Raw genomic sequence first — 27,917 nt, forward strand, 5'->3', positions numbered from 1 at the left:
AGTGATCATGCATGTATTAAAATGTCCCGCTGCTGTCACATTTTTATTGGCAATGTGATCAGTGTTCCTCCATAGCCTAGAGGTGTCTCCAATCAGTCCCATGGAGAATTTGGAGGAGGGGAAAATTGCAATCCTGAGCTGCAGAGTCATCGCTAGTAGCAAGGTTCTGTTTTGACACACTTAAACTTCTGCTTACCAAGATCTGCTGCGTCTCGCAATATATCAGAAGAGAAGCCAGCTCTATATCTTCACTATATCCATTTTTGAGGGGGACTGACCGATAGCCTAAAGGGGCAAGATGCAAAGCGTTAATTTGCACTTCAAGGCGGTCTCGGGCTTAGACACCTGATGGAACAGAGCGAGGCTCACCTGTTCTAATCTTGAAAGAACAAAGCTTACTAGGAAGCAGCAGGCAGAGCAGGAAAGACAAGGCATCGTGAAGAATCACAAGACAATCATATGCCCCAGAGCTGGAAAAAAACCACAAGCTGCCAAAAGAGATCTGCACTTCTGCAACAGGTCAAAAAGCAAAAGAAGAATCAAAGCTAGCCAGGCATTTTTTAGCAGGAACCAAGTTCAGAGTTTGGTGGAGCCCGGGCCTGGATGGAGTCCACAGTGACCAGCTTTCTTCCTGAGGTCGTATAGATCAGCCTTATGTTGTAGACCCTATCATGCTGGCTGAGTTTTATTCAGAAGGAAGATTGTATGAGAAGACTCCAGACATTTAATTGGCATTTTCTGCCTTCCGTCATGAAGGAGTATTATGTTGCTTTGCAAAACCAGTGAATATAATCTTGCAAAATGTTTACCTAGCCAAGACAAAGACAACACTAAAACACCATTCTTCAGGATGGCAGAATGTTAATAGCAATGTGGAGGTAGGAAAAACTGAGATCAGGAGTTACTTGTAATATTCTCAGAATGGAAGACTATCATGAGTTTTAGAATAAACAAAGCCTATTAAATATTTAGGGAGATGAAAGGTAATTGGAGGAATTGAAAATATTACCGGACAAGGGATTTTAAATCGATTTTTCTATTCCGTCTAGAGCAAACGTTTTAGAATAAGAAGAGCCTTAGAAATAGCTTGGAGGTATGTGTTATCTAAGTACTGGATAGATAACTACAAATCAGGTGAGGTACAGCCAAAAAAAATAAAAATCCTCAAGTAGGATTTAATACAGCCAAGTGCAAAAACAGAACTTGGCTTGTATTAAAAACTCACAAGCAAGAACAATCAAGTTTGTACTTAGACCTATATCCTGATTAAACAGCAAGGATAAGCTGAAAAGAAAACAGTAAAAAGTTATATAAGCGTTTACTACATAGATAAAAGATTTGAGAAAGTGTTTGAGATGTCACAAATAAAACTTGAAGATCAAAGACTGCAATTTAATTCTATTATCACTTCTAGTTCCCCCATCTGAGCTAGGAGAGCAAGCTCGTTCTCCATTAGAATCACAGTACTGCATCAGTCAAACATGTTACATGAAATCTGAAGGTCACTATAATGTGCAAAATACCATGTTTGTTGTTGTATTTGATATCTACCTGATTTGACTCCTTTGATTGGAAAAGTTGCATGTGCTAAGAAGTTGGGGTCACTGAACATGTCTTCCTCATAAACAACGAAGCGCAGAAATGCTGTGTTAGGGTCATAAATTTCAAATTTCACTTGCTCCTGAAATGCCCAAACTGGATTAAGGCCATTGTCATCTGTAACAAAATGAATTTTTTAATTTAATTTTATTTATTTATTAAATTTTTCAACCGCCCATTTCCCCCCAATGGGGAACTCTGGGCGATTCACAACAAACATTAAAAACATAAATATATAAATACATAAAACCTTAATTAAAATCATTACTAAAAAGGAGGAGAGACCAAGAGGATGAAAAATCTGAGGCTGAAGGCAGAAGGCCTCTATGGGGCTAGCCATCCCCATGCTTGAGGTATTCCCACCCCACCCCAGGCCAGGTGGCAGAACCAGGTCTTCAAAGCCTTACGGAAGGCCAGGAGTGTGGGGGCCAATCGCACCTCCGAGGGCAGAATGTTCCAAAGGGCAGGGGCTACCGCAGAGAAGGCCTGCCTTCTGGACCCCGCCAGTCGAAGTTCTTTCACTGAGGGGGTCCGAAGCATGCCCTCTGTGTGTGATCGGGTGGGACGGGTTGAAGTCAGAGGGGAGAGGCAGTCCCTTAGATAACCTGGTCCCATGCCATGTAGGGCTTTAAAGGTGATAACCAACATCTTGAATTGGACCCAGAAGCAAACTGGCACCTAATGCAGCTCGCGGAGCAGAGGCATTACATGGGCCCTCCTTGGGGCTCCAACAATAGCCTGCGCGGCTGCATTCTGGACCAGCTGTAGCTTCCGGATACTCTTCAAGGGTAGCCCCATGTAGAGCGCATTGCAGTAGTCTATCTGGGAGATAACAAGGGCATGAGTGACTGTTTGAAGGGCATCCCAATCCAGGAAAGGGCGTAACTGATGCACAACCCGAAGTTGTGCAAAGGCCCTCCTTGCTATGGCTGCCACCTGCTCTTCAAGCAGGAGCCGTGAGTCTAGGAGGACCCCCAGATTACGCACTGGGTCTGTCTGGGGCAGTGCCACCCCATTGAGCACCAGAGATGACAAAGTCCCAGATACAGAGGAGCCATTAGCCCACAGCCACTCCATCTTACCAGGGTTCAGCCGAAGCCTGTTGTTCCCCATCCAGACCCTTACAGCCTCCAGGCACCGTGAAAGGGTGGCCACGGCATCACTTACTTCACCAGGGATGGAGATGTATGGCTGCATATCATCAGCATACTGATGATACCTCACCCCATGATGACGGATGATCTTGCCTAGCGGTTTCATGTAGATGTTGAAAAGGAGTGGAGAGAGAACCCTGTGGCACCCCACAAAGGAGGGGCCGAGGATGGGACCTCTCACTCCCTATCACCACCGATTGGGATTGGCCCCAGAGAAAGGAGGCGAACCAGCATAAGACCGTGCCACCCACCCCCAATTCCCTGAGGCGTCCCAACAGGATACCGTGATCGACAGTATCAAAAGCCGCTGAGAGATCAAGGAGAGCAAGGATGGTCGCACTTCCACCATCCTGCTCCCGCCAGAGGTCATTCATAAGTGCGACCAATGCTGTTTCCGTTCCATATCCAGGCCTGAAACCTGACTGGAAGGGATCCAGATAATCCGTTTCCTCCAGAACCCTTTGGAGTTGTGATGCCACCACTTTCTCAACCATCTTCCCCCAAAAGGGGAGGTGGGAGACTGGACGAAAATTGTCCAGTACGGTGGGATCCAGGGAGGGTTTCTTGAGGAGGGGGTGCACCAATGCCTCCTTAAAAGCAGCTGGAAACACTCCCTCCTGCAAGGATGTAGTAACCATCGCCTGGATCCAACCACATGTCACCTCCCGACCTGCTTTCACCAGCCAGGAGGGGCATGGGTCAAGATGGCAAGTGGTGGCCTTCACAGTCCCCAGGATCCTGTCCACTTCCTCAGGAGCAACAGGATCAAATCGTTCCCAGATAACTGGGTAAGAAGAGTCCCTCAGTGTCTCCCCAGACCCTGCCCCACGCTCAGAGTCTAACTTGGAACAAATCCGAGCGACTTTGTCCTGCAGATGCTCTGAAAATTCCTCTGCACGGCCCTGCAAATGAACCCCCACATCCCCCTTACCAAGAAGGGACCTAGTGATCCTAAACAGGGCTGCCGGGCAGCATTCTGCGGGCGCGATAAGGGCGGAGAAGTAGAGGCGCTTCGCCGCTCTTATTGCCACAAGGTAGGCCTTGATAGCGGCTCTAACCTGTGTTCGGTCGGATTCGGTCTTTGTTTTCCTCCAGCAGCGCTCTAGAAGTCTCTTAACCCTCTTCAGCACCCTCAACTCCTCCGTGAACCATGGGGAGTGTCAGGGCCGATGTGGCAAGAGAAGTCGCATAGGCGCGATCCTGTCCAAGGCCCCGGCCACTTTCCTATTCCAGGCAGCAGCCAAGGCCTCCGCTGGACCGTGCAGCAGATCCGTGGGAATATCCGCCAGCTCCTTTGAATTAGATAACAATGTTTTGTTATCTAATCGAGTCACACAGTGGTTTAAAGCAAGACCTGAAAAACTGGATATCAAATCAAGCATTGTTGTCCAGCCATGTACTGTGACCTTTCAAGAGTTTTATGTTCCTCTTATTTTTATAAAAATAATGAACAGCTTTGTGGCACTTTAAAGATTAACCAGTTTATTGTAGCATGAGACTTTGTGACCCCAGGTGCATTGAGTGCAGTCCAAAGAAAGGAGAATTCTTCCTCCTTTTGCTCTCAATAGAAAGATGGAAGAAGGGATAAGGCAGTGTTATCTGTAGATCACTATTTCTAAACCTTGGCTATCTTCAGTTGTGTGGACTTCAACTCCCAGAATTCTCAATAATGGCCATACTGGCTGAGGAATTCTAAAAGCTTACCAACCACATTGGAGGGACTGCAATCACAGACTGAGCAAATATGAGGTCTTCCTTAGCGGTTCTTCTAGTTGAGACCTGAGATGGTAATCCAAAACAGGATTTTCTGTGGAATTCTTTTCTCAGGGGAACTAAATATTTGCTTGGAAATTTTAGGTGTTTTGAGATGCTCTTTTAAATGCTTTTAAATTTTGCCTTATTTGACACTTGTTTTATTGTTTCATTATCATGTGTTACTGGTGCCTTTGTGGTTAACTTTTAAAAGTTTTTGAGCTCTGACCTATTCTGAGATCTTTCACACTGAAGAGCAGGATATAAACGTCTGAAATAAGGAAGCAAGGAATTCTGCTAGTTTGCTGAAGAGGGCAGATCCGCATATGCCCAATAAACTCTTCTGAAATAATTGGTTGGACATAACAAGCAGCATCTTACAAAGGAATACCCATGGTTTCCTGAAACACTGATGTAGAATAATGGAACTTGTGACTGGTTCAATTAGCGCTCCTTATTTTTTCACAAATAAGAGGAAGAATGTTTTAAATGGTCTTTCCCATCCCTTAGGGGATGTATAGACTTTCCTGCTGCTTTTTGTTCAGAATAATTAATTCTTTTAAATATATGTGGTCAACATTCCTCAAACCTAAGCAATCACATGCTCAGGAATCACAGATTCCTCAAATTTTTGCAGCAATTATCAAGTAGAGACAATGTGGTTAAGGTGCTGGTTCATCTCTGACACCATGAGAAGTCAGCATTCCATCTCACACTGTGCCCCCACCACCCACCCACCCTGATGCCTCTAGGAAATCCACAGATAAGTGACTAAAGCCGTCCTCCTCTCTAATAGTTGTTCCTGTATACCTACTATCTAGAGATGAACTTCTCCCATGCTTCAAGACAGTGCTCAGTTATCAAAGCTAGCAGATATTGGTAGACCTATCCTCAAGAATATGTCTAGTCTTGTTTGAAACCATCTAACATAGCAGGCAACACCATACATTGTGACAGCACACTCCACCTGTTGATTACTTGCTGTGTGAAGAAATGGCTCTTATTAGTTTTAATTCTTTTATCAGTCAGTTTCATTGGGTGACCTCTAGTTCTAGTATTATGGGAAAAACTTCTCCATGTTCACCCTTTACCATAATTTCATAAAACTCATTCATAACACCTTGTAAGTGTCTTTTGTCTAAGCTAAACAACCCAAACCATTGCATCTTATCCTCATAAAGTATTTCAGCCTCCAATCATTTTGTGACCTTTCACCTTCTCCAACTCCACAACGTCCTTCTTGAGATGTGGAAACCAGAATTGTGCACAGTATTCTAGATGTAACCCTGCCATAGATTTGTATTCAGGCATTAAAATATGCTCACTAGGTTTCTTTGGACTAATCACCATTTTAGGAGGAGAGAGGCAATGAATACTGCCTCAAGTTCCTGGCAGGAAGTTGGCATGATGCCACCGGTGAGTACCTGTTTTGAGTATTGCCATGTATTTGTTTGCAATTAATTTTCACAACCACTTAACTACTCTGCAACAGTGTAGAACAGACTTTATCCAGAGGTCATGAGGTTTGGGAACAATTAGCAATCACCAAAATGGGAAATGCTGTTGAAGTAACAACTTTAGCAACAACATGTTTTTCTACCTTAATGAGTGGCCTTGTAAGTTACTTGAGAACAGTCAAATTTCTGAATCAAGTTTGACTCTTGGCAGCAACATCCAGCGGAAAGCAGGACGTGTATTGCAGCATTCCATTTTCCATCTTGCAGATTTTGATATACCGTATTTTTCCATCAATAAGACGCCCCCATGTACAAGACGACCCCCACTTTTCCAACCCAAAATTAAGAAATCAATATTTTAAAGATAGTGCAGAACACATTTTTATTTAGTAATTAGGTAACATTTGCCCGATAGACTCGGTGGGAGGAGGTCCAAACCGTCTCTCTGCAGCTCTATTTCCATGCTCTTTTGCATAACTGATTACATTCAGTCATGAGTGAAACTGCCGATAGCTTGTCTCTGCAAACAGACTTCCTCCGATTGGTTTGTTCAGCATCAGCTGATGTCAGTTACATAAGGCTCGTGATTGGAGGAAGTCTGTTTGCAGACTCAAGCTATTTCACTCGTGATTGGAGGCTAGCAATAGGAGGAAGCCTCTTTACAGAGACAAAGTATGGGCAGTTTTGCAACCGCGCAGTTCTCTCCTCAGCTGACTTCCTTGAATAAGACGCCCTTCAATTTTTAGCGTAAGGATTTTAGAAAAAAGGATCGTCTTATAGTTGGAAAAATACGGTATACACTCTCTCTCTCTCCTGCAGCTGCCACTAACTCCTGGTGACTTTATTGACAAATCCATGAAGTTTGGAAGTGGTTTACCACTGCCTTCTTCCCCAATAGGCTTTTGACTGCAGATCTAATGTTAATCCTTAAGCTCTTTTCAATGCAGTGGTACCTACTTCTGAACAAACAGAACTTATAACTGCAGTACAAACATCCCAAATTATTCAGAGCATAGTTTAACCTATCGCTTTTTGATTTTTATTGGCATGCAAAATAACACATTTCTCCCCAGGTGCTGTTCTGAAGCATCACCCAGATTTTCAAAAGCACACAGGAACAATACTGTGGATGTTCTGATCATTGATGCACTTTCTATGTCCTTAGGCTGAAAGAGAGCAACTATTCCAAAGTTGTAACATCCGTATTACTTTACTCAGACAGCTAAGAGAAAGTGGATTGTATAGACCATTCGGATAGATTCTATATATCCTTTTCTGCAACGCAGCTGAACACCAAGATCGGGATAGCTCCTAAAGTGAATATGTCATATACTGTCACCTAAAGTGCAATGATCCAACATTACCCTGTCAGCTTTGCAGCCTGAATTTCCATGACCTAATATTCTAAATTGACATGGACAAATCCTCTGGAAGTTAATGGAGAAACTTAATGATTTTGGTGCATTAACTGGATTTAAAATTAACAAAGAGAAAGCTAAAATATTAACAAAAAATATGAGTATAGAAGATCAAAAAGAATTGACTGGGAAAACTGGCTTTCAGACTGAAAAAAAAAGTTAAATACTTGGGTATTAGTATATGTATTATGAATTGTATGTTATTTCAGAATAACTATGTGAAGGTATGGAATGAAATTAAGAAAGATTTATTAAGATGGGGAAAATCGCAACTGTCATTGGTAGAATTTCTGTGATAAAAATGAATGTATTGCCTAGAATGATGTTTTTGTTTCAACAATACCAGTCTTGAAAAATGATGCACATTTAAACAGTAGCAAAAAGATATATCCAGATTTGTGTGGCAAGGCATGAAACCAAGGATCAAATATAAAATTCTGCAGGATACGAAGGACAGAGGAGGACTAGGTTTACCTGACTTTAAACTGTATTTTGCAGCCTGCTGTTTGGTTTGGGTGAAAAAGTAGGTGTTGCTGAGAAACAGAACAATGTTAGAATTGGAGGAACATAACCTGAGGTTTGGTTGGCATAAATTTGTATGGTATGATAAAGTTAAAGTTAATGTGGATTTTAAAAATCTTTATGTGAGAAGTGCCACAATTAAAATATGGAACAAATACAAACCCAGGTTGTGCCCAAAGATACTTCCTGGGCTGAGACCAATAAAGGTATTTTATAGAAGAGAAACAGCAGATAAAGAGAAATGGCTAACATATCAAGGTTTACTAATTCAGGAAGATGGAAAACTTAATCAAAGAGAATAACTGGCTGCAAGAGGGACAGAGTTTTCAATGGTTTTCATATGCACAATTAAAAGAAAGATTTAATATAGACAAAGGGGTAATTGGAATTGAAAAATATAAAACAATGTGAAAATTAATCATGTACAAATGACAAACATGTAATTGCAAAAACATATAAACTTTTGTTAAGCTTTGAAACTGAAGAACAAGATTGTATGATAAAATGGGCTACCAATTTTGGTTATAATATATAGATGGGAGACAATGTGGGTAAATGGGATAAAATTTACATTGTCTTATAACTTAAGAGAAAGTTTTTATAAAATGATGTATTGATGTCTCTCACGACATCAGAAAAATGATCAAAAATGTAAAAAGGTATCTCAAATCAATGTTGGAAATGTGAAAAACATGAACATTTTATCATGCACGATGGACTTGTGAAAAAGCTAAGAAATTTTGGATATAAATACACACACTGATACAAAGAATTTTAAAGATTAATATTGCAAAGAAGCCAGAACTCTTTCTCTTGGGACTTATGAATAGGAAATTAGAAAAGACTCATGGAAGACTGATTTTGTATAGGGTAACCACAGCAAGACACACAATACACACAATGATGGAAGAACGCTGAAATTCTTACAATGGAGGAATAAATGGAGTGTGAAAATGTCAGAATTAGTGGAAATAGCAAAACTGACCTATTTGGTCAGGGAGAAAACAATAAGTACTTTTCTTTTGAAAGACTGGAAGCCTTTTATGGAGTTTTTGCTAAAAGAAGAAAAAAGTAAAATGATGATTTATGGATTGAATGATTGAAATGATGAGGATTAAATAAAAGGCTGAAGGAATAGTTAAGAGGGATGATAAATTTGTTAATATCTGCTGAAAAGAAGATCAGAAGTCATTTATTTTCTATAGTTATCTTTTTTCTTCTTTGTACCTTATTCTCTTTTTTCTTTTGTTTTTTAGATTCGTCTTCTACTTATGAAAAAATCTTTAATAAAAATTATATATATATAAAAATAAATTAAAAATTGCCAGGGATGCCCCTCCCCCCCCCCCCACTTGATCACTATGTGGGAGCCACTGAAAGTAAAATGTAAATATGAGCAGGGCCAACATGTTCAATATTTTTCTGCATTTCACCCATTTCGACTCTTAAACTCCCTCCAAACAGAAAAAAAAATAGCTTATTAAGAAGATGCAGATGCAACTTGTAGATTCTCAACCCATCCTCAATCATTTACACCACAATCGTTCTCTTTGACATTAAAAGGTGGAACCCAACTTTCAAGGAACAGCAAACAGTACTTACTCACAACAGTTGTCTTGAACTTATTGTTGTCATATTCAGCCCCGCAGATCTCCACCTCTACAAATGGACATGCGATGCTTCTACCCGACTTGGGAAGATGGCGAGCACCAATGACCTGTTTCAAGACAGCATCCAATATTCAAATCATTCCAAATAATACCAAGTTACTGATGCATGTATCCAGAAGCTATTACTCAAACAAGATCATAATGTAGCAGCTTCTTCCTCCAATACGTATAGCACAACTGATTCAACAACAAAGATTCAGTCACACCCATTCATTACAGTTTAGCTAAGCCCTCACCTCTGGCTATACTTTTAGTTAAAGCCAGATTTTAGTAATAATTTTAATTGTATTAACCACACTGAGCATACAGTTGAGCAGTATAGGGTACTACTATTACCCTGTAGTAGGCCAGGTAACAATTATTCAAGAAATCAAAGCAGGGAAACTTGCTTATAGCAAAGTATATCATTGTTTTAGTGGTCAGAACAATGGCAGAATCAGATGACGATGGTTTTACAAAAAGGCAACTTTGGTTTAGCAAATTTATAACCAGAAAGCAAGCTATCTGGAGCAGGCAATTCTGGGCTATCAAATTGTTGGCTTGCATTTGACCAGATCACTGGAAAGTGATGTTTTGACTACAGTGCTCCGTGAAGTACAGTTCTCATATTTGTTCACCCATATGTTAACGCTAGTATTTATTGCTATTTTGGGCAGAAAACCCACAGGCTGTTGGCAGATACTACAAAAGGTCTTCTCTTAGCCTATGAAAGGGCTCCAGTCCACAAGCCATATTCCCAAAAGCTCTCGTCTAACAACACTGCCAAGCATAATTCATATTAAACCTCTTAGGGGCCCCCCAACACTCCTTGTCTGTAATTAATATTCAGGAAAAACATTTACCCTCACTGTCAAAATCATTTGCAGTTTCTTCTTGGATTCATTTGGCACCGGGTCATAGGCCTCACTTCTCATGCTTTCTGGCTGGAGCACATACCCAGCCCAACCATTCAGTGAGAACAAAGCTTGATTCATTTGCATGTATTTATCTGAGAAGATTTGGAATGGAAAAAAGTCATTAGCTAGTTAGTTATCCAGAAAACGAATGGAAAAGACTGGCAAAAAGCAAAATCTCCTATATAAGAAAGGGATTCGAGCTTTTCTTTATCAACCTAGGACTAAAATGAGCTTGTGGAGCAATCCAACTGTGGGGGTCTTCCCAGTAGGATGCAGCCCTCTTCCTTCTCAAAGGAAATGAAACAACTATAATATAGCTACAGTACGACGTTGTTCCTGCCCTATTAATTCCAGCAACTATTTCTGATGGCAACCAAGAACGATCAGGTTTGAATTCCCCTTTAATACACCTGGAGATAAAACTGGAGGTAACGTTCTCCATTATATCCCAAAATACCAAATTCCAACGTGAAATGTGGGGGAAGTGTGTGCGTATTGAAATTGTAACAGTATTAGTTGGATTTATAGAAAACTTATTTTTTCTTTTGTTACAAAGGTGTAACAAAATACATCAGTGATGTGATAATAAAAAACTACATAGGTGTCAATGATTAAAGTAAACATTGGAGGAAAGAAGAACCTAATAAAAAGGAAAAGGAAAATATGGGAAAAGATCCATATAGTATAACATAAATTTAATTCAGTCCTTAAAGAACTTATTACACCCAGGCCACATAGATATTGCTCCAGTTTCTCATTTTGAAAATGACATTTCAAAATTGGATAGAGAAGAATCGTTTATATTTCATAGAGCACTGACTAGCTACTGGCAACTCCAAAACTAACAGACTTTCAGCATTTGCACGAGGCTTAAATTAACAAAGTGAGGTAAAACACACAAACACACACTTCTGTTTGCCTTCCAATATTAACAATATTTAGCAGGAGATCTCTCTCAACATTCAGTGGGAACATTTCAGACATTTCCTATTAAGTATGATACATTGACGAATGGTTGCTTATTTATAAAAGGAAGTGGCGAAGGGAATGAGAACTCTGTCCCTTTTTTTACCTGGTGTCTGGTAATTAAGAGCCACCATCTGTACCCCACAAAACCAGAAGCGAAAAGGTTCATAATTTGAGGAATCCACTCTTTGCCCTTTTGGATAAATTCGAGTCAGTCCCTTCTGGTTGTATTTTAGTAGGTCAACTGGTTTCTGCTTGACAATACTTTCTGCTTTGGTTTCCACAAAAGAACGAATTTCTTTGAAATCGGGATTATCTACAAAAAGGAAGTGCAGGAAGAAGCTATTTCATAAAACTATTCCACATAACTGACTGCAGAGTTGCAATTCCTTCACATCTAAAGACCATTCTCAAAGCATTAGAGATGTGACTTAAGAGCCAGCCCCACTGGTCCTGGTGCCACTTTGAGAAAGATCTGGCTGTATGATCAAAGAACACATTGAGGACAGTTAGAAATTTCCAGTTGGGAGCACAAAGGGACAAACATTCTCAGTAGGTTTGGAACAGACCATTTTCTCAAGTGTACTCTTCAGATTCTATTTCAGTCTCGTCTCTGAAAAAATTACACTACTTGTTTAAGGTTGTCTTCTATACCCATAAACGGAACTTCTCATTCGAGCAGTATATAATGTAAACAAGAGCCATTAACTGCTGTTCGTTAGAAGCTTAAGTTCAATGGACCAAGAAGAGCAACTTAAATTGAGAAGGCAATTAATAGCACAAAATGTTGCCCTTGTTCCTAAGAACAAGGGGGATGTTTGCTGGCCAGTACAACAGTATATCGCATACACACTTCACCCACCTACCCAAACCCAGTGCTGTCTACCCTAATCCATTCACTTTACACATGTCAAAAAGATCAGGAGGTGAACTCCAGTAATTTCTCTATCTGAGAAATTGACGTTATATATCTAAATTGCCTTCAGCAAAGATGATTCATCCATAGCTTAGCCACTAGCATTCCATGATATGGAATCACAATTTCTGATCTGGACCGCTAAGTGATCATTGTTACAAGGCAAATGTGGGGTCTAAATAAGTAACTATCCCGTTTTGGTGAAGGAATATGCTGGTTGCAGAAGGTTGCAAAGTAGATCACATCATACATGGGGGCAGGAAAGAGGTTTTTTTAATAGTGATAGGACTACCAGGGACTTATACAACAGCTTCCATCTGTGTCTCACTTCAAATAGAGGGAAATTGCGCTATCAGCTTTTAGCAATCGTAGAAGGGGCTTCAAAGACCCTTGTGTTGCAGATTTCCCACCTCTGCAGTATTGGCAAATATGCAAATATCAAATAAGAGTAGCTTGATTTTTTTTTTAAAGACACCTCTCTTCCCTAAAATCAACAAATGTTCTTTTTCGTTTAGCAAGCTAACTGATGGATTAAAAATGGGTTACCGAGGTTGTCCTTGGTTTTGCTTGTTGGTATGCAATAGATTACCAAGTCAGATAATTCCATGGCAATTAACTGCTTCTTTTCCAAGTATCCCTTTAAAGTTTTCTGTATTAAGATTTAATAAAAAAAGCAAAGTTCAGAGAATATATATTACATCATGGCAGTTACCCAACAGGAAAAGAAACCTCACACAATGACTCATTCGTCTTCAACTTTAGGGTAGCTCTACACAATTCCTGTCAAAACAAGACCTCCATACAGTCTAACTAGCATTCCCGACTATGAAAATTCAATGAATGCAGACTTTTTTTCAAAACAACAACAACTCCCTCCCAATTATCTCAAAACATACAGGTGTTTATGTTATTTGATCTTCAGGTAAGATAACCATAAGTTTACTGTCAAAAATGTCATGCTGTCATTGTGTGACAAGAGTGACATTTGGGAATAAAAGCTAATTTGGAAAAAGTAAAGTAATTTAAGGAACACTTGCGTGATTCTGAACCATATAAAGAAAATGCTCCAATAGAAGAGAATATCTGTAGCTCAGGGTTGACCTGAGGAGTCCTTGGTGCTCTCTGAGCTTGGTGGTTTGCTTGGAGTTGTTTCATTACTCAACTAGGTAACATCACTGATGATGCTACCTAATCAGGTAATGAAATGTCTGCAAGCAAACCACCAAGCTCAGAGAGCACCAAGGACTCCAAAGACAATGTTCTCTTCCAAGCCTTTTTGGCTACTGGCATAAGTGGTTGGAAAACTGGTCCTTTCAACCTCTGTTCAAAGACTGAAATGAATGGCTGAACAGTATTTGGAGAGGGCCAGTGCTTCTACCTCTTCAGCAGTTCTCCATGTGATTTCCCTGATGCTCTGAAACCACTCAAACCACTCTTCCACTTTATCGGTGGCAAACTCAACAGGAGGGTCGTCAGGATTCTTGGGTTCTAGGACAAAGACAAAACTCTTCCCATGGTTTCCTTGAGGCATTTTCACTATTGGAAATGAAAAAACAGAAACAGAATCAACATTCCTGGCCAAATGTTCTACAAGATGTTTCCCATCATCAGGGCTTCTCAGCAGAACTTTATCATGCCATGAAATGCAAACTCTATCATTCAAAGATTTCTCCACAGGGAGTGCATTTATTAGCTTGGAAGCATTGTTCAGCATCTGGAGCTGTGAACAGGGTAAGGAAAAGCTACAATACTGAGCTAAACAGATCAAAGATCCATGCTGAAATCTGGATGTGAAGCGGAAAAGGCGATTTTGAGTGCTGGGGTGTTTGTGCTTCACCTGTTCCCAAGTCCTTAGAGAAGCCTAAGTCTTCTCTTAGGCTCACGTAGCAGCATGGAAAGACACATCTGACTGAAGGACATGCTCCGGCTCACCTTTTCCTCTTCCTGACTGGTGCCCACCCTTACTTGATAAAATAAGTTTGTGTTGTTCCAGTGACTTAAGCAAACATGCTGGCGAACACATCCCAAGTGCTCTGCTTCAATACACATCCCTCCCGGTCTTTGCTTTTCATGTGTCATCCAGTGATTTTCCATAGCTGAGAGTTCATCTGAACGTGGGTCTCCCTAATCCCATCATTTTAGGAGTTTGTTTTTGTTGTTTTAAAACTGAGTTTGGGATTATTCCTCTCCCGTTTATTGCAGTCATACAGACTTTTAATAAAGAGTGAAGTGGAGAAACCCTAATGGAGCCACATGTAAGCAAATCCTTCCAGAAATCCTAGTTAGAAAGGAAACAACGGTATTGCCCTTCTGAAGGAGCTTACTGTATAACGACAGGAGGAGGAGGAGGAGGAGGAGGAGGAGCTGATAGAAACTGCAGAATGACGTATAAGCAGAACAAGTAGTATTCTAAGGTTTTCTAAGGGACAGATCTGCATTTTTTTTCTTCCACAACTGCTTTTAATTTAAAGAGCAAAGAAATTGGAACCCAGCATCTACATACCTACTGTATATAAATTGAGATCCAGAATACCCCGACACAGTGACCCTAAAGGATTGTCCTCAAAGATCTGGAAAGAAAAGATTTGTATTTCTTTATATTGTTTTTTTTCTAACCTTTCATCTTCAGAAGTAGAAGTACAGTAAAAAAAAAACCTGATTCCCACACGTCCATTAAAATTCCAAAAGCAACATTTTAAAATAATAAATCTTCACCAAGGAATTTGATCACTGAGAAATTATCATCAATGAGTTTAACTAAAGTTCTGGGTAATTAATAATATTTTTTCTATTAACTAGATAGCTGTAATAGGAGAGCTGGCACATATTTTAGATGGACCTCTGTTAATTTGTTAGCTGTAAGGTTTTTTAATATTTTTATTTTTTTAACAAAACAATATTTAATCTTAAAGAAAAAGAAAAAAAATTTACAGTACAAACTAAGAAAGAAAAGGAAACAAAAAGGAAAAAATCTATCTTATATTTTATACTTATCAATAGTCACTGGTTTACCTAGCTGTACATTTACTGTTATAGCATACAATTTAATATAAGAGCAATTCCTAATATATACAGTTTTTCTATTACTGAGTGGTATTAGCAAAGCAGAACAAATAATTTGGCAGAAGAAAGAAAGAAATCTCTTTACTGCCCACCTTACCCACCAGCTTGTAATTATTTAATTCCTAGTAGCTATATTTCTTTAAATTTATCAGGTAGAGCTGGGAAGTTCAATAATCAAAGTGCACAGCTATAAAATTCTAGTTACTCAAATGTTGTCTGTTAAGATTTTGCAGGTTTTTCAACAGCAAAAGTATGCATTGCTTCTCCAGTTGTGTACATGAATATTATTTCCTGGATTTGGCGTACAAAGTTGATGTGTCAATATTCATATCAATAAGCAGAAATAGCGTCCAAGCATACAGAGGGAGAGACAGAGAAATCTAACAAAGATGCTCTTCATATGGAAAAGTATTAAGAATCATAGATGGATGACTCATTCTGTATACATGTGGAGCATGATTTTGGAGGTTATCTTAAAGGTAGAATTCAGGTCTGCATGCTGATAAATCCTTTCAATGGATTTGAGGAACATCAAGAATACATTCTAGCTTGTGGATCACAACAAAAACTCTCCCCACCTGGTTCTCAAGCTCCTCCGTGCTATCGTATGACATGTCTTCAACATAATTGGATGGAAAATAATGTTGGACCTTGTACCCATAATCACCTTTCCACCTGGTTAAAAAGGAAAAAGAATTAAGGAGTGGGATTTGAATCATAAAAGTAACTACAGTAATACCTCGGTTCACGAACGCTTCTGTTCACGAACAATTCGGTTCACGAACAGCACCGTTCGCAAAATTTTGCTTCCGTTCGCGAACTCCGCATCGGGTGACGAACATGACCCGCGGCCATTTTCCCTGCTGTGACACGTGGTCAAGGCTTCCTGTAGGGAGGGGACTCTCCCTCCAAACAATAACCGCCTCCCCACCCGCCTTCCCGTCCTCCACGCCAGAAGTCGCCTCAAGCAAGGTTAGTGTTCTCTCTCTTCATACTGTACTGTACTGTACTTTGTTTCATATTTTTGTGGTTTAAAAAAAAATACATATGGTTCAGAACGGATTAACCGTATTTACATTGAACCTTATGGGAAAATTTGATTCGGTTGGCGACCAAAATCAGTTGGCGACCACATTTGTAGGGGTCAGAACGGATTAACCGTATTTACATTGAACCTTATGGGAAAATTTGATTCGGTTCACGATCAATTCGGTTTGCGACCAGAGTCGTGGAACGAATTAAGTTCGTGAACCGAGGTACCACTGTATATGCAAATTACCAATCAAATTATAATCATCAAGCAACTGCTTATTAGACCTCAATCTTTCAAAGCTGCCCACCCTCAAAAGCCCTCAAGGATGCTTTTAGCAATCATCACACCTAATCATAAAATAAAATATGCAGTCTCTAAAACATAATGCCTTCAGCCAAGCAAAGATAAGATGTTTAATATAATCAGAATAAAACAAGTGAGAAAAATTTCTGGAGAAGATAATTATCCAGAAGAACACAATTTCAATGGGGTCGTGGTTAACTGAGTAGCACTTGTGGACAGCCACCACAAATTATGCATAATTTCAACTACCGGATAACTAATTTGAAATAGTGCCATCTACATTATTTACAATGTTCTTTGGTTACTATAAAATGCTTTGAAATCCGTGAAAGCCAGAAGCATATGTAGTTTTTGACTACGTTGGGTGGGCTAGCAGAGAGGAACTGTCAGAATCCTCACAACCACCCCTTCGCACAACTGCTTCATTGGCTGTGTTTCTGCCATTCTAGCAGATTGGGGGGGGGGGGGGTCAGAGCAAGGACTGCTGGGCACTGATGAGCCATTTCCTAATCTTCCAGATTGATTAAGGGCATAGCAATGGAGGAAATCTGAGAGTCCCAACAACCTATGCGGGAAGGATTCAATGCTCATGGAGGAGGGGGTAATGAAGGGACTTTAAATTGGGGTTAGCACATGGGAAATTTAGTTCCAGCTATTTCTCTGTGCCTTAGAGCTGTGTACTACTGTTTTCTCAATAAATCTCCTTGTCTCTGACCACACACTGGTTTCGATGAGAGTTGCATTTGTTGAGGACTGAGTATAGCGGTTCTTAGAGGAACAATGAAGAGGAAGAGGGCAAAGGAATCTTTGCTGTCTGATTTTGCATGCTAAAGATGACACACAGCTACCTCTGCAGATCTTTCCCAGGCCACTCAAAACTGAACAAATTAGGCTGGACATCTTCCAACTCCAATAAAAGCATTCTGCATCATCTTAGCACCATTTTAAAGCTTTTGTTCACAAATTCTCTGTAAGTTTCGCCTTGAAAGGAAACACCACAGCATTTTGCACAAAAGCATATGAAGAAACCTATCATTAGAAAACAGCTTAAACTGGAGAAGGGGGTTTTAACTGTTTTGTGCCCTCGACCCCTTTCAGAGTCTGGTGGAACCCACGACCCCTTCTCAGAAAAATGTCCTGAAATGCATAAAATAAAATGCAGAGATATAGATTGCATTGCAAAGGAAACCAATTATGCTCCCATAAAGTTATCAAAATATCCAAAAATAATATGTAATATAGAAATATATGTGCTGCATTATCAATCCATGAAATCAATAACAACCCAATGCCGTTTTCTAGGGTATAATAATTTTAGATAGTGAGATTTACTGAAATTAACAAACATTTTTTGGAGTCTAGAGGCCATAAATTACTTTCTTGCCTACAGATGTTATGGAATGAAAAGATAAATTTCAGTTAGAGGTAGTGATAACAAAGTTGCAATTTTTTTCCCCATCCAAGTCTACAGACCCCAAGGGATCCATAGACTCCAGGTTAGTAAGGACAACCTGCGTTCCCCCAGATATTGTTGTATTTCAACTGCTAGTCACAATGATGAACATTTAGTGATGCTCGAAATGGCTGTTTATCAAATCCTGAAGGGCCACAGGGGCTGATCATTACAGTCTATATAACAGCTTCAATAAAAGTACAAAAAATTCTAAATCTTACCAGCCACCACTTTCTTTGGAGATATTATGAATTAAGGCTCCCCGACAGAACGTCAGCTCATCATCCCTCTTAGCTTGATAGTCATACAAGGCTTTAACTGTTCTCTGGGGCTTCAAGAAAGAAGCAGTGGAAAAGCGTTTCAGATCAACAAGTGAGCTGAGAAATTCTGAGAAATGCTATTAAAGCAGAAACACAACCCTGAAGCAAGCACAGACTGTTCCCCATCTCCCAACACCATTTTTCATTGAGATGGACTGTCCTAATTTTGGAATGGAAAAATTAAAGATAAAGGATATTAACTCTCCATTCTTTTCTGCTAAGATCAAGATGAACTTTGATGCAACTCACCACAGAAGGTGTTATTTCGGTGGGCTCTACATACATCTTGACTTCATATAAAGAGCTAGGATCTTTCTCCTAGATTGAAAATCAAAATAAAATAATTACCATCAACGTCTTGAGTCTTAAGCATATTATCTTGCCTACATTATCGTACAGTAACTGAATACTGTTTTACTGGATTTCCCCCCCACACACTTTTGGAATTTCCCTCTCCTCCCTCCCCCCCCAAAAGTCCAGCACTATTTTGGCAAAGTTTGGGGGATCTTTTTTAATATTTGACCTAGCTAGAAAATAGAAGCTTTCATAATGATTGATAACTTCAGTGTTTTTAAGACCTAAAAGCAGTACTTTTTTCTTCTTAGCCTTTTGTTCAAAGAAAGTACCTGATTTTATGTTCAGAACCATGCTGCCTAGACTCCCCCCTTAAGCTGAGCCATAATGTGACTGTGGGTCCTGATTTGGTGTGTTGTCTGATGGCAGCCACCGTGGTATGTAGCACACAGAATTGTAATGGTCCAAGGTAGAACCATTCATCTCCCCACACGTTTATCTTCTGATATAGCCACAAAAGATTTTGCTGTGGCTTATTTTTATCTGCTTGGGATAGAAGACAGTTGGGTCTTTTAATCAGAGTCTGAAGTTGGCTGGATTCAAATCCCCAATTCCCTCACTTTTCAATCAGGAGCCCACCAAGTGCCCTCTGTTCAATCAACAGTGTAAACACAGCTGTAGTGAACACTAAGAGGAAAAAGAGGAGGGGACTGTGCTCTCAGAATAAGCGACTATATGATTTCATGGATGTTTCTGAAGTTATGAATCGCAACTAAAGGATGCTGCATGTTTATGGCAGTTCTAGAGATTCTTACATTTTATGTATAACAAAAAGACCAACACTTTAACTGAGCTGGACAAGCATCTTTGCTATATGTTCTTCTGACCAATAAGTATGTTATATTTTTAATTATTATTATTGCTGTTACAATTATTATTATTATTATTATTATTTAAAATTCTTTATTTAACCTTATTCATAATACAACGAAGAGAATACATACAACATTAATTAGAGGGTTAATTATGTAGGAATTGGGGAGAAAATAATCATTATGCCTGTTTTCCGACATATTTGGTGGCTATACATCCTTGATTGATTATTAAGGTGCAAAAGGTTTGGTGAGAACCTATCTGATGTAGTGGTTAAGGCACCAGGCTAGAAAGCAGGAGGCCATGAGTTCTAGTCCTGCCTTAGGCATGAAAGCTGGCTGGGTGACTTTGGGCCAGTCACTCTCTCTCAGCCCTAGGAAGGAGGCAATGGCAAACCACTTCCAAAAAACCTTGCCAATATTGTATATGAAAACTGCAGCAAGATTATTGTATACAAAAAGTTGGAAAAGCAACAAAACGCCTACCGTGAAGATTGGATTATAAAATTAACTGAACTTGCAGAAATGGTGAAGCTAGCCAAAAACAACAATTTTTTTTTTTGAAAGACTGGAAACTTTATATGGACTTCTTGTTGAAAGCAGAAAAGATCAAATTGATGATTTCAGGATTCAGGGATTAAAAAGGGATGAAGAGGATGGGGAAAAAATTAAGATGATAATTAACTGACAGAAAAATGGGCAGGAGGCATAATTGTATGTTTTCTTTTTTATTTCCTTCCTTCTCCTTCTCTTCCTTTCTATCTTTTTTTGTTTGTTTTGTATACTTTTATTATATTGAAAAACTCTAATAAAAATATACATAAAATAAAAAAAACCTTGCCAAGAAAACGGCAGGGACTTGTTTGGGCAGTTGCCAGGAGTCAACATTGACTCAAAGGTGCACACACAAAGGATCTGCCCATCAAAAATTGTGTTGAATAAACTCTTGCTGAAGGAAAACATACGCACATATATAAGAGGTTTCTGAAAGTCACAGAATGGCCAATGTTAGATTTTCGTAAGGGGGTTTTAGCCCCTAGGTTAAAGAGAGAGACTTGCCATGCTATAACGCTCCAGAAGTTCCTCGGTCACCGGATAGCGCAGCTTCATCTTCCTGTACAGGGGGTGCTTCTCATAGTAGTTCACTAACTCCACTAAACTCTCAAAATAAGCAGAGGTTCCCAGGACAAAGAGACGGCCTTCTTGCTTGATTCGACAATGCTTCACTTTCCCCTCCGCTCTGGGGAAGAAACAAAGATGACCTTTTTAAAAACAATCTATTAGTGAGCAGGAACGGCCCTTGGACTTCCAGGCTATTTAGCTGAGCTTTTGCAAAAAGAGATGTTTCATTGTTTATGGATGCCCCCATTTCCTGGCATCCATTAGAAGGGGTCTTGCAATCCTTGAAAAGGAAGTATTAAAGGATCTGTCGCCCCTTGAGATAGTCCAGACAAGAAGAATAAACCATGAGTACGAACACTACCTTTATTGTAAGGTTACAGTATCTACAGTTCTTGAAACTCTGAAAGCACTTCTCCCCTCCCTAACTTTTACTTTCCAGAAAACTAGGGAGGGTCCCTTCTGAAACACTTCCCATGCCCCTTTTCCTTCTGTGGGCTGAGATATCTAGATGATGGTTGTCTAGGCTGCGGCTCTTCCTCCTGTCTCCCAAGGTCATTCCCACAGATCATTACAGGATCTGTCCTCTCCTTTAGCTTGTCTGAAGATGTTTCCAGTCCCTTTGCTCTCCAATTGCCTCCAAACCCTTTCCTACCACACTAGACACTAGGTTTGTCCCTCTGCTTTTCTCCCTGGCAGTTGGGACAAGCTGGATGGGGTAATAATCAGCCATGTTTCTCAGGTGCTGTCTTAACAGGTTTGGACTGTCCAGGGTTAAACAGAACTACTTTCAATTTTAGAGAAGAAGAGGGAATCTGCTAGGCTTAACCTGAGCATTATCCAGCTCTGCGGGTTTGGGGCTTGACAAAGGACATTCTGTAATTCAAGAATCCATGAGACATGATGCTAAAATATTGTCATCTGATTTATCTAACAAGGGGCTCTTTGGAAGCATGTGCTGTAATAGATGAATTAGCCTTCCAGATACCACAAGACTCTTTCTTGTTTTCTTCTGTGAAGACAAGCACAAGGCCCCTCTGGCAATTAATCTTTGTGCCACCTCAAGTTTGTATCTTGCCTTACCTGAAAGTCATGGCATACGAGTCTGGTTCATCTCTCTTCCTTATCAAAAACGCTCCATCCCTTGGAATGCGCATCAACATGTCTTCTGCTTCTCCACGACTCAGGTTACTGTAGTACCAACTACCAAAAAGAGAAAAAGGTGATTGCAACCTGAAAGCTAATCTCATTAATAAGGGATGAAGGTGTATTTTCAGACACCGGATGCTGAAGGAAGCACAGAATTCCTCCTTTCTGCAATAAACAAGTTATTCTTGAATGTTGATACTGTCAGGGGTTTTCCCCTTCCTGCTGGGTAAATCCAGTCCTTTAGATCTCCAAATCAGTAGCCAAATAAAGGCAGGGAGCTGGTGTAAATATAAGCTTTTCCTGCCAGTTCAGTTTAACTGACGCGGAAGAAACAATCCCACCAAAACTTACACCCTTAAGCCCAATTTCAGAAGTGAAGACAGAAGCCCTGTAAGAGTTAATTCACAGCAGTTAAATAGAGGGCCAGATGAAGATGCAACACTGGGAGACCCATGTCCATCTCCATCACCCAGAGCACAGGTCTGTGATTTAGAACGAAGAGAAGCACGGGGTGATGTAAGGCTCTGACTGCCATTCTAACCTTATAGTTTTTCCTTCAAAGCATGTTTCATTAGAGCTGAGCTGGAAAGTAAGTTCTCAGAAGATATCTGCTTGTGAATCCTCTCAAAGCCTCCAACCAAACTGTGGGCAGATAAGCTGCACCAGGATGGGGAACTTTAGAGCATTCATCCTTTCCCTAAAATCAGATTCTCTGATCTTGTTTCACACAAGACTGGAGCAACTAAAGGTTTAAATTGGGGAGGGGGGGGGGGACTGGCAAGCTGTAGACAGATTGCCTGGCCCATCGGTATAGGTCCCAGAACATGCTATAACATTCAGGTGACAAAGCTGTTAATTTTGGTAGCCCATATTATTCTGGTTTGGGCCCCCAAAAACGAACTATGTGGGCACCTCTACCTTAAGGCAACATTTCTCCACGTAAAGCCACTCCAACCAGACACTCCTTGGGCTGCTATAAAAGATGAAGTGGTTGCCTCATGGCCATAGAAATGACGAAATCACCCACTTTCCACCCTTCCTTTGAACAAAAGGAGAAGGGCGTGTTGAAAAGTTGCATCCCTCTCTCGGACCCCACTCACATACGAAAGGGAGACAGACAGACAGACAGACAGAAAAGGCTGTTGCTTCATGTGCCTAGCCAAAGAGTCAATACCAAGCTATATTTCTCAAAACACTTTTCTCAGCTAGAAAATCCAGCTAAAAAAAGACAACAACAAAATCAGCAGGATAAACTGCAACACAGATGAAATGCATCAGTGGCAAGTGCCTGCAGTTTTAAAAGTAGATAAAGCAAAGCAAGAGAACCCAGTTCAATTAAAGCCTCCCGATTCTATCTTGGACAAGCTACTATCTCAGAGCTCCTTTCTCCAAAAAGTTTCCAACTCTTTCCAGACTGCTGAGTTTGAAGGGTATATTCAAGGCATAACTGAACATTGTGGTTGGTTCAGCTGACTGTCCTTGTTGTTTTAAATCAAATTCTCCATACGCCACGGTAGCAAAGACTAACAGAAAGCTTTGGTGTTAAAAATAGCATTTCACCCCACCCTGGAATTTCCTCTTGGCTATACGTACTTCTTCGATTCATGAGGTCTGGGATTCGGTACAGCGTCGGTCAAACGCAGCTCAAACTCAGCACATCGCAAGTGTGCTTCTTTATAATGCTGGATTAGGTCACAAATGCTATCGAAGGTGAGGTTGTCAGTCAGGTAATATTTTATGTTCTCTCCATCTGAAGAAGAACGGATACGGCAGTGTTGGACTCTACCTGATCTCCTAGGACAAATGAGGGGGGGAAATGTTAATTTTTTAAAGAAAACATTAAAAAATCTTGTTCTTCTTTCCATTTGTGAAATATAACTATTTGCATGAGGAAAGGAGAAAGGAAGACCGAAGGAAACTGGGTCTGTTCAATTACACAGAATAGGGCTTAAGATTTTATGACACCCCTGCAGCATGACAACATTTGAGATCAGTCTCAGCATTTTAGCTGCCATCTGTATGGGCATTTCCGATATAACATTTTTCGGTGCAAAATCCATTCGCTTACATGTTTTATATGTTTTTGCAAGAGACTCCAGCCTTGGAAATATATAAACCTCCAACTAAGTGATGCTATTTCATCATTAATCTCAGTTATTGCTAGTTGTGAATTAAAACCCAAGATCTGAAATGGTCTGGAAACACTGGCTTGGTAAAAAGAGTCATGTGGACATAGGTGGACATAGTGTTATAGGCTGATTAAATCAAATCACAAACAGGACGAGGAAGATGGGGGAATTCTTGAATCTGTGGCAAACTTATCTCACTATGGTTGGGAAATTGGGGCCGCCTCATTTAACTGGGCCAACAGAGGACACTTGAGAGCAGTGTTTTTCAAACTTGGCAATTTTAAGAAGTGTGGACTTCAACTCCCAGCATTCCCCAGGCAGCACGCTGCCTGGGGAATGCTGGGAGTTGAAGTCCACACTTCTTAAAATTGCCAAGTTTGAAAAACACTGCTTTAGAGTGCTCCTTAAACTTTTTTTTTAAGACGGCCAAAACTTAAGAACAAATTCAGGAAACAGCTTGCTAAGTTCCTAAACAATGGACACATCTAAATCAGGACGTTTGTTTTTCCACTTCCAAATAAGCATTACATTTCATAACAGGTTCAAAGAATGAGCAGCATTAAAGCACTGGTTGGATCTTTCACGAATTATACTGTGCCAGATTCAGCCCTGCTAAATTGACTCCTGTCATCAGCAGTAGTTTTATTACGGGTTTTTTTTTGGTCTCCAAATGCAGCTTCTTCCCAAAGGCAACAAAACTTGATTCGTACACCAAAAGCTTGTTCCAAAGTAGTCCTTACCAGAACGAGAGGGTGTAATCATTCGGATAGGCTTCACTCTCCCTCACTAGGAAGGTCCCATCCTTGCCACCCATTTCAGCACAATATTCTTGCAGGAGCTTTTCTGCTGTGGTTCTCCCTTCTTTCATCTTCCCATGGAACCACTTCTCACCATAGTGCAGCTCAGTGTGTTTCACTTCCTAAAATATAACAAAGAAGACTTCATCCTTCTTCAATTTGTCACGGCTATTTGACCCCGTACTCATAGGCAGCTTGACCAGGTTCGGTAGGAACCATGGTTTGCTAGTCATTTTCAGTGCTGGCCGATATTTTACTTTACAATACTTTACTTTACAATACTTTAGCACTGGGGTAGCTGACTCTTTTAGTTTTGAGGGTCTTTCTTTTTAACTTGAAAGAAGAAGGGAAAAACAGCACTTTCTGGTGGACTAACTGGGGTCATGAGTCCCCACACTGCCCGGGTTTCCTGCCCCCCAATGCCACAGGGATGAAAATAGAGCCTGGAGCAATGGTGAGGCTGGAACAGCTCCATTTTGTGACAATCCTCGCCACCCAATTCAGCATGCTAGGCTGCGGTAAGTAGACAAAACATGGATAGAAATTGTGGTTAGATCTCTTCTCCTGAATTTTGCATGTCACACTTCTCACCAGGTGGTGACTTATTGTGGCATAATATTTGAAGGGCCCCAGAGACCTGGCTCTTTGCCCAGGCCTTTGGCAAGTGTGATCAAAGCCCCCTTTTCTTCTTTTGCTTTGTTCCCATCTAAGTTAGTTATCTTTGCCATGTTTGCTCTTTTTTGGCTTTATGTTATTTTCTTGTTTTAATTAAAAAAAAAAACATTCTGTAAACTGCCCAGAGTCACTGGGAATCAGGCAGCATATAAATTAAATAAATAAATAAATGTCAACTGAGTTTAGAGAGAGTTCATCATGATGTTCTTCTCTGAAGGAACAGTGCTGGGGGGTGGGGGGGGGTCACAAGAAGAAAAAATCTTTCGGAGCTCAAGCAACAAACCCTGCTAGACTCCACACCTTAATGCCAACCACTTATTTAAGCCGAGCTGTGCAGGGCTTCAAATTCAGCCTCCAAAGCGTTTTCAGAGCATATGCAAGTGTGAACGTAGCACATATCTTCAAGCAGCTGCATCTTCTCCTGAAATCACACAACTCCCCTCCAAAGATGCCATGTGAACCCAGGAAAAGATGCAGCTGCTTTAAAGACTAAGGTTGCTACCTCTATGCTCTGAAATTCCTTTTGGAGCCTGAATCTGACCTGAATGCATACTCTTATTTTTTTAAGGACCCTCACCATCTCTGGATGTCAAAGGATCACATATAGCCAGTGAAGCCCAGCAGAGGCTGAGTGCAAACCAGGAAAATCCTGGTTGACATCTCACCTCTGCACAAGCCTATTATGCTGCTTAATTTGAGCATTACTTTGTGGAACATAAAATTCCAACCTAATAGAAACTAATTCTGGACTTTTTTTTTAATGCTCCATTATAAGTAAGCCCATACAAGTTATATATTTCTATACTGAAAAAAGTTTTTCAAATAAAATACATAACAATACGAGTTTCAATACCTTTGATGGTTCTTCCTCGGTATTCTGTTCGATATCATCACTGAAGGAGAGTTTTCCACTGGCCACAGCACAATAATGACGAGTCCATTTCTACAATGCCAAAAATGGTTTAAAGACAACTTCACCCCCAAATCGGAGAAAGATGGTGATAACCTCCTCAGAATATCTCTTCCCCTCATTTCTCCATGATGAGCCAGCCAAACCAAAGAAGTAAAATAATTGGTTTACCTGGTCAATGGTGTCCCACATGTAGAGTTCTCCTTGTTGCTTTTTTTCTTCTTTCTTATCTTCTGTGTTCACATCTACATCACCTTTTGGCCCCAATTTTTTATGCTAATATAAACGAAGAAAGCAGTGATGAGAAATGAACACCTTGGATGAGCCTCCAACACCTTTCCAATGAGCTTCTGCTCTAAAAGACAACCTTAAAGAAGACAATGTCCCGTTCGAAGGGTATGAGCAGCATCAGGAGTCTTCTACTCCAAGTCCAAGACCAACTGCTTTCTCGCTTTACTTTCCCACGATAATGACTAACTTCTGATTATCTATGTTGCTGCTCCACTATTGACCAAGAAGGATCATGTTAGTGGCTGACCCATTTTGTAGCATAATTTAAGGGCTGGTACTAATATGTAAACACTATCTATCTTGGGATATGTGGGTCTGAAGTATCACACTGTGTGTGTGTGTGTGTGTGTGTGTGCCTTTGAGACATTCTTGACTCCTGGTGACTTTTCTTGGCTAGATTTTTGGATCAGGTTTGCCACTCTTTCTTTCTAGGGCTGAGAGAGAGGAACTGGCCCAAGGTCAACCAACTGGTTTTGTGCCTAAGGTGGGACTAGAACTCATGGTATCCCTGTTTCTAGCCTGGTGCCTTTAACCTCTACACAAAACTGGCTCTCTTATTTGAGTTAGTTTTGACTCCTGGTGACTACATGGGTGAGTTCCTGCAGTTTTCTTGGCAACCTTTTTGGAAGTGGTTTGCCCTTGCCTTCTTCCTAGGGCTGCAAGGTAGGGACTGGCCCAAAGTCACTCAGGTGGCTTCGTGCGTAAGGCAGGAGTAGAACTCATGATATGGTATTTATATATACGGTATACTCTCCTGGTGTTTAGCCTAAAATCACCACAACAAACTGGCTCTTGAAGTATTATTTACTCACACATAAGCCCACCAAGACCCATCTTCTGAGATTCAAGGCCACTTGACTTTGAGTCACGATTCTCTTAGTATGTGAGTTTATAGAAAGTCCCCAAGCAGAAGATAATAGTCTTATTTATTTTGGGATAAGGAAGGTTTCCAATATTGAATAAATTGGTTTTATCTTTGATTATATATATATACGTGTGTGTGTGTGTGTGCGCGCGCCCAGCTGTTTTAAATTGATTTTAATTGTTTAATTCTAATTACAGAAAATAACTATGAGGGGTCTAAATTGTTCAAGAAACCTACACAGATTTACTGAAAAATCAACGTCTCTGCCTAAAACCTGATTGCCTACCATGTCCT

General features: G+C 40.3%; 1 protein-coding gene across 1 annotated transcript in view; it reads right to left on the minus strand.

Moving 5' to 3' along the window:
• Positions 1-27,917, minus strand: part of PLCG2 (phospholipase C gamma 2) — an 83,764-nt gene that overhangs the window by 2,428 nt on the left and 53,419 nt on the right. The window contains exons 15-31 of the mRNA XM_088135979.1: positions 26,639-26,743; positions 26,411-26,500; positions 24,826-25,004; positions 23,550-23,750; positions 21,891-22,010; positions 20,748-20,928; positions 18,772-18,840; positions 18,424-18,533; positions 15,992-16,088; positions 14,854-14,920; positions 13,729-13,886; positions 12,897-12,999; positions 11,541-11,750; positions 10,415-10,560; positions 9,505-9,619; positions 1,552-1,716; positions 197-285 (exon numbers count right to left, since the gene is read on the minus strand). Of these exons, the coding sequence (XP_087992105.1) occupies positions 197-285; positions 1,552-1,716; positions 9,505-9,619; positions 10,415-10,560; positions 11,541-11,750; positions 12,897-12,999; positions 13,729-13,886; positions 14,854-14,920; positions 15,992-16,088; positions 18,424-18,533; positions 18,772-18,840; positions 20,748-20,928; positions 21,891-22,010; positions 23,550-23,750; positions 24,826-25,004; positions 26,411-26,500; positions 26,639-26,743 (2,205 nt within the window). The remainder of the gene's footprint in view (positions 1-196; positions 286-1,551; positions 1,717-9,504; positions 9,620-10,414; positions 10,561-11,540; positions 11,751-12,896; positions 13,000-13,728; positions 13,887-14,853; positions 14,921-15,991; positions 16,089-18,423; positions 18,534-18,771; positions 18,841-20,747; positions 20,929-21,890; positions 22,011-23,549; positions 23,751-24,825; positions 25,005-26,410; positions 26,501-26,638; positions 26,744-27,917) is intronic.

This window comes from Python bivittatus, unplaced genomic scaffold, assembly GCF_059951505.1.
Source record: "Python bivittatus isolate LINGU-HERP-01145 unplaced genomic scaffold, Pbiv_v1 ctg000190_np1212, whole genome shotgun sequence".
In the NCBI taxonomy this organism is placed as follows: Eukaryota; Metazoa; Chordata; class Lepidosauria; order Squamata; family Pythonidae; genus Python; species Python bivittatus.